The 6,689-nt window shown below is 37.2% G+C and overlaps 1 protein-coding gene across 1 annotated transcript; it reads right to left on the minus strand.

The window, feature by feature from the left end:
• Positions 1-3,914: 3,914 nt before the first annotated feature.
• Positions 3,915-4,765, minus strand: LOC148101000 (zinc finger CCHC domain-containing protein 3-like; the record flags this gene model as incomplete). The annotated part of the gene is given in 2 exon segments (XM_087846748.1): positions 3,915-4,700; positions 4,703-4,765. Coding segments are annotated over 2 exon segments (849 nt in total), but the record flags the coding sequence as incomplete, so codon positions are not given.
• Between the last annotated feature and the right edge of the window lie 1,924 nt (positions 4,766-6,689).

The following is a 6,689-nucleotide window of genomic DNA, read 5'->3' on the forward strand; positions in this document are numbered from 1 at the left end:
AATATAAAATTTAAATTAACCCCACCCCCCAAAAAAAAGGTACTCAAACATTTTAACATTGATTATATCTTCAAAAGATCCCAAGGTAAAGGGCTATTCTTCTTTTGTTCTACAGTTTTCCTCCTCCTCAGGTCTGTAAGAATATTTTTGCGTACAGCCACACTATCTATCATTTTTTTGCTCAATGACCACCTTGGCTCTCGTTTTCCAAATGTGGGTGTTAATGACACACATGATAAGCCAAAAGAGACTTTTACTGTCGTGTGTGGGTTTTTTTTTTTTTTTTTTTTTTTTTTTCTTGAAACAATTCAATTTCAAACCCCACTTTAGTCATTTGCTGTCTGATTTCTACTGTTCTGTAACAGGATAGCAGTAAATGTTCAAGGGTTTCGTCTTCGGCACATCGTGACATTGGACATTCTTTGGTGGTAACATAACAGCTCCACTGAACCACCGCTCTAACGGGGAGACGTCCAACAGAAATCAACCACACCGTATCTCTCATATTTTCAGAGATTAATTTGTCATAGATATTTTTAACTATTAACGGATATTCTTCCACGCCCTTATATTTTATCTGTCCTTCATTATTTTTATTATTAATTATATTATATACTTGTTTAGTGCATACTTGTGTCCAGTTAATGTTAAAGTCTTTCCACTGTTCTGTAGTGTCGCCAAAAAGAAGCTTATAAGGTATATTTGATCTAGCCCTACCTTTTAATTTTTCCCATTGTGCTACATTCCCTCTAATCCATGGCGTTCCCCTATTAAGAGCGCTAAAAACATTTTTAATAAACGGAATTCTCAAAGTGATGCAGAGATCTGGCGCACCCAATCCACCACACTCTTCGCCTTTATACATCAAGGTTCGTTTCATTACCTCTCGGTTTATTAATTTAACACACAATTTGTTTAAAAATGTAATTGTTTTATGAGGAGGAGGAAAAAACGTGGCAAGGAAAAGAAGTTTGGATACTATGTGGGTTTTGACTATATTAACTCGCGCGTTAGTATTTTTATTTTCCCATTTAGCTACTTCTTTAATTTCACATTCCTTTTTAGACCAGTTTAACAAACAGGGGTCCCCTTTGTTGATCCAAATTCCCAAGACTTTCATTTCGTCATTTACTTGTATGTTTATTTTTGGCTTTTGTAATGAGGAACCAAACCACACGCCTTCTGTTTTTTCTGGGTTTAATTTTGCCCCTGATGCCAATTCATATTGTTTGAGGTGAAAAAGTAACCTGTCCAACTCATCCTGGTTCCTAATGATAACTGTAACATCATCGGCATAAGCCATAGCTGTCACTCTATAGCCGTCATTAAAACAGTATCCTTTAATATTAGGGTCATTATTGATTAGTTTCAATGGATGGCTGGAAACATACAAAGCAGCGCTTAGCGGGCATCCCTGTTTCACTCCACACGAAGCATGGATTTGTTCGGTCAAACTTCCATTTACCTTGACTTGTATGATGGATTTCTTGTATAACAATTTTACCATTGCGATGAAACTGTCCGGCATCCCGTAGGCTTTCATAACTGCCCATATATACGAATGAGAGAGATAATCAAATGCCTTCTTTTGATCTAAACCAAGAATAAAAAGATCAGTCTCTTCTGGAGTATATTACCTCTCTCAGGGTGCACAGATTATCCCACATCTGGCGACCCTTTATAGCACATGTCTGTTCCTTCACAATAATTTTATCTAATATATCTTCTAATCTATTCATTATTATTTTAGCTAATATTTTATAATCAACGTTCATTATTGTTAATTGTCTATAATTATCACTTTTAATCACCTTTTTTATATAATAAACACATCAGACCAAAATAGAAAGAGTCACATAATACTCCTTTTTCAAGTCCTGAATTCAAAGCTGAGGTTAAAAGTTCATTTACTTCCTCTATACCCAACTTGTAAAACTCCGCTGGGAGACCATCTAGACCTGGAGTTTTTTTGTTATTTAGTTGCTCTATAGCAGCTGCAACCTCTTTTCTTATCACCCCAAGGACTGGATCAAAAACAGAAGGTTCAAGAGGTTCAATAACATTTAAAGGTAATGTCATCCAGGGAAGGATGTTGTTTTGCTTTGCTGTGTTCTAATGTGAAGTGTGTTTGTTTATTTTTGATATTGCATGTTTTGGTTGCATCTGTCAATTTGTCCTGGAGAGACTCCGCCCTTTTCCCGTTTTACTAATTTGACACACCTGAGAGGAAAGGAGGGAGTGCTCAGTGACACATAAGACTGGTGGAGCTTGGCGTTAAGGAGGGAGGAAGATACAGCGCCAGCGACCAGGGATGCGGAGCGAGCGGCCCGACTGCTGCAGCAACAGACGGTTAATTTTCCGCTTCCATCCTTAAGAGGGGATAAAGTTGCTACCACGTCTCCTCTGACCAGAGACAATCGCAAAGTCAGTGTTTCCATTTCCATCACACCCTGCTGTTATCTGCGTATTAAATAATAATTCATTATTTATCAATTCTATTCCTTTCAATTAATCCATCTGATGTTCCTCTTCTTCGTTTCTTTTTTTACATTTTAGACTTATATATGTTTTTACATCTTCATTATATTTCATATTCTTAGCATGATTTAGCTCCAGACATTTGAATTTGAAGAAATCTTTCAATCGGCTTTTAAGCAAATCCCACAGCTCTATCTCAGAACTTACCAGAACTCTTAATTGCAATATTTTTTTTAATTTCACATTTTAGTTCTTGTGTTAGTGCTAGATTCCTCAAACATGCCGTATGTAATTTCCAATAGCTCTTAGGATAGTCAAGACCACACTGCATTGTAGCTTTAACAATCATATGATCAGATAGATCAGTCATATAGGTGTCATAATTGAGGGCGCGTATTGAAGAAGAAATATAGATCCTATCTATTCTAGTTTTGACATTTGTGTCAAATCTAGTAAAATGAATCTTAGTGGGATGTATTACTCTATAAAGGTCTCTAAGGGAAGCATCTGCGCAAACCTGCGCTAAAAATGTACCTTCACAATTGATCTTAGAAGGCGTTGTAGCAGCTCTATCACTTTCTTCCGTTACAATATTAAAATCGCCACATATTATTAAATTAAAACCCACTTCCAAGAGCTGCTTCATTTTTTTTTAACAGCCTCATTTTCTTTGTCCTTTCGGTGCAGTATAAACATTAATGATCCGCATCTTCTCTCCATGATAAAAACAGTCAACTAAAAGGAGTCTTCCAGGAATAATGTCTCTTCGTTTGATTATGTTCACATTTGAGTCATTAAAGAAGATACCAACTCCATCTGCGCTATCCTCCCCGATTGAAACTATTGAGTGCCCCAGACACCACATTTGAGTTAGTGCAGATATCATTATCACTTTTCAGTCTCATCTCTTGTAGACAGAGAATATCATAATTTAGCTTTAATAAATAATCAACTTTCCTTTTTCTGTATCTTTCTGACTGTAAACCTCTAATATTCCAGGTTAGTACTCTGAGGAGACTTATATTCGAGATTAGTATAAAGCAGGTTACTTACGAAGGGCTGGGTCGGACGTCTTTCCGTTTCTCCCTACTATAGGAGGCTACAGAGACTCTCCTCTTTCTGCATACACTAGGGGAATCATTAATCAGCTCACCCATTGCAGGGTGATCCTTATTGGAAAAAACTGCCCACTGTAGCTCCTCTTCCGTCATCATTGCTTACTGTAATATTTCCCGTTGGTATTTCCCCAGGAGATCCTTCACTCTCACTTGCGCTTTCATAGCTCTCAGATGTGATGCCCTCATCGCTTTCATCATCCTTCTCTTCCTTGTTGGTACCATTCTCACTGACACTCTCTGATGATATTGAGTTGGATCCATTTGTATCCCGTGTGTCTACTTGCTCCTCCTCACAACCTTCCTCGTTTTCCTGCTGTTCTAAATGTAGATCCAGATGGTCCTCCTCCTCCGTACAGCCGGTTCAGTAGGTCCTTCTGTTGTGATGGTTGTATTTTGTTCAATCGGAGGAGGCACTTGAGACCCAGGTTCTGGGAGGTTTCCTGACTGTTCTGGAAGCGTTTGTTCTCCTGCTGGAGCTTGAGACACAATCAAATGAACCTCAGAGTCTTCTAGAGTTCCTGCTGTCTGCTGTAGATCAGATGTCTCAAAAGCAGAACGAGATTGATGCTGATTCTTAGCCATGTTTGCATATGATCTTGGACATTTGAAAAAAGTATGTCCTATTTGACCACAAAGAGAACATTCACTTTCATTTTGACATATTTTAGCTTTATGTCCCAGATTTCCACATTTCCAGCACTTGATCGTGGGACATTCTTTTACTTGATGATCAGAAGCCTGGCAAATAAAGCATCTAGCCGCTTGACCGGGATAGATAACTCGACCATTGTACGATCCCAGAGAGATGGAATTGGGGATATGAATGAAATGTCCATCTTTATCTCTCCGAAGACGAACTTTAAACTTCCAAACCCCATACCACAGGCCGAATTTGTCCACCGGCTTAATAGGTGGATGTAACACCTCACAATATCTTTTCAAATATAATTCGATGTCATGATCAGGGATTCTTCCTGTCCAGAATTTGACCACAAGGGTGGTTATTTCAATTTGAAGAGATTATTCTACTGTCCACTCTTTCCATTTTGGTTGGTCAGAGCTTGAAGCAACAATCTCCATGAAGCGTCGTAGAGGAGCTTCCTGGAAAAAACACAGTTCAAAGTCCCTTCTGTTTGGTAGGGAGATGAAAGAGTAAATGTCCCGAGGATTCACCCAAGAGGACTGAAAAAGCAATTCCTCCGCAACATAATCTCTAGTGGGAGGTTCTCCTTCCCCAACATATTTCAATCTGACCCATAAATTGCCAAACTTGGAGGCATAGGGTGCAGGCGTATAGGGCGGCATGATAGATTCTAACACTGGGCACAAAAGGAGCAGGTGGGCAAGGATAAACTAAGAGTTACCCCCCTTTACTTTTTTTTTTTAATTACTTTATTTAAATATCAAAATTCACAATTACAAATAAACATAATACAAGCACCATGCACAAATTATTTACATCTTGTTTTACATTTTACAATAATAAAAGCTCCCACGGCAAGTCGTTACCTAGTTTCATATCTCGTTTTCCTTCTTCTCGGCTCAGTTACGATGTTTTTACATACTACGAAACTACTTATCATTTTTTGTTCTATAACCCCTTTAGCCCTTGTTTTCCATATGTGTACATTTATAATGCACATCACCAACCAAAACAATCTTCTTTTATTTTCACTCATCTTTTCTTTAAACAAACCATATCTTACTGCTTTTATATTATTTTCAATATTAAAACCTAGTTTATCCATCCTCCTCCTTATTTCAACCGTCCTGTAACATGATAGCAATAGATGATCAAGAGTTTCGTCTTCATCACAATTCTCCATGGGGCATTTCTTTGTAGTAACAGAGATAAGCCACACTGTATCTCTCATGCTCTCGGATATTACTTTATCATATATGTTTTTAACTATTTTCTGATTTTCTTCTTTTTCCACAACCTTATATTGTATCATACCTTCATTTTTTTAGATTGATTTTATTATATATTTGTTTTGAGTTTAATTGTAAAAGATTTAAACCACACACTGATCTACAAAATCCCCGAACACAAGTTTAAAGTATGGCACTCACGTTCGGGCTCTCCCTTTCATTTTTTTCCACAAAGATTTCTTCCCTTGGATCCAGTGGGTGCTTCGCTCAAATGCGCTATATACATTTTTAAGAAAAGAAATCATCAAAATAACGCTAAGATCTGGCGCTCCTAATCCTCCATTTTCTTTACCTTTATACATTAATTTCCTCTGCGTTACTTCGCGGTTTGTCCCCCAAATCAATTTAGTACACAATTTACTTAATTTAATAACAGTTTTCTGAGGAGGGGGAAAGACAGTAGCTAGAAACAACAACTTTGAGACTACATGTGTTTTCACGATATTCACACGCGCTTTATAGTTTGTATTTTTATTGTCCCATTTAGCTACTTCGTTTTCTATTTCACTCTCTTTCTTTTTCCAATTCAAAAGACATGGATCTTTTTTAGTAATCCAAATACCTAAAATCTTCATCTCCTTGTTAATTTTTAAATCAATTACAGGTTCTTTTAAGTTTCGTCCAAACCAAACTCCTTCGGTCTTTTTCTGGTTTAGCTTAGCACCAGTTGTTCATATTTTGTTAGCAAATCCTTAAGTATTAATAGCTCCTTTTGATCTTTAAGAATTACAGAGACATCATCCGTATAAGCAAGGGCAGTCACCTTGTAAGCGTCATTTAGGACGTATCCAGTAAAACGGCTATCACTATTGATTGTTTTAAGTAACGGATTTATTGCTAGAACATATAGGGCTGCGCTTAAAGGACATCCTTGTTTCACTCCACATTCGACTCGAAAGGGTTCGGTCAGTCTTCCATTTACTTTAATCTGGACAAGGGATTTTTTATATAATACTTTAATACTTAATATAGAGATGAAGGTTTCAGGCATATTATAGGCTTTCATTACTTCCCACAAATAAAAGTGGGAGATGTAATCAAAGGCTTTCCTTTGGTCGAGACTTAAAATAAAAAATTCTGTATCTTCTCTACTATAAATTATTTCACGCAAAGTACATAAGTTATCCCACATCAGACGACCTCTTATTGCACATGTTTGCT

The sequence above is a fragment of the Neolamprologus brichardi genome, chromosome 10 (assembly GCF_056152115.1).
Source record: "Neolamprologus brichardi isolate AB-2024 chromosome 10, ASM5615211v1, whole genome shotgun sequence".
In the NCBI taxonomy this organism is placed as follows: Eukaryota; Metazoa; Chordata; class Actinopteri; order Cichliformes; family Cichlidae; genus Neolamprologus; species Neolamprologus brichardi.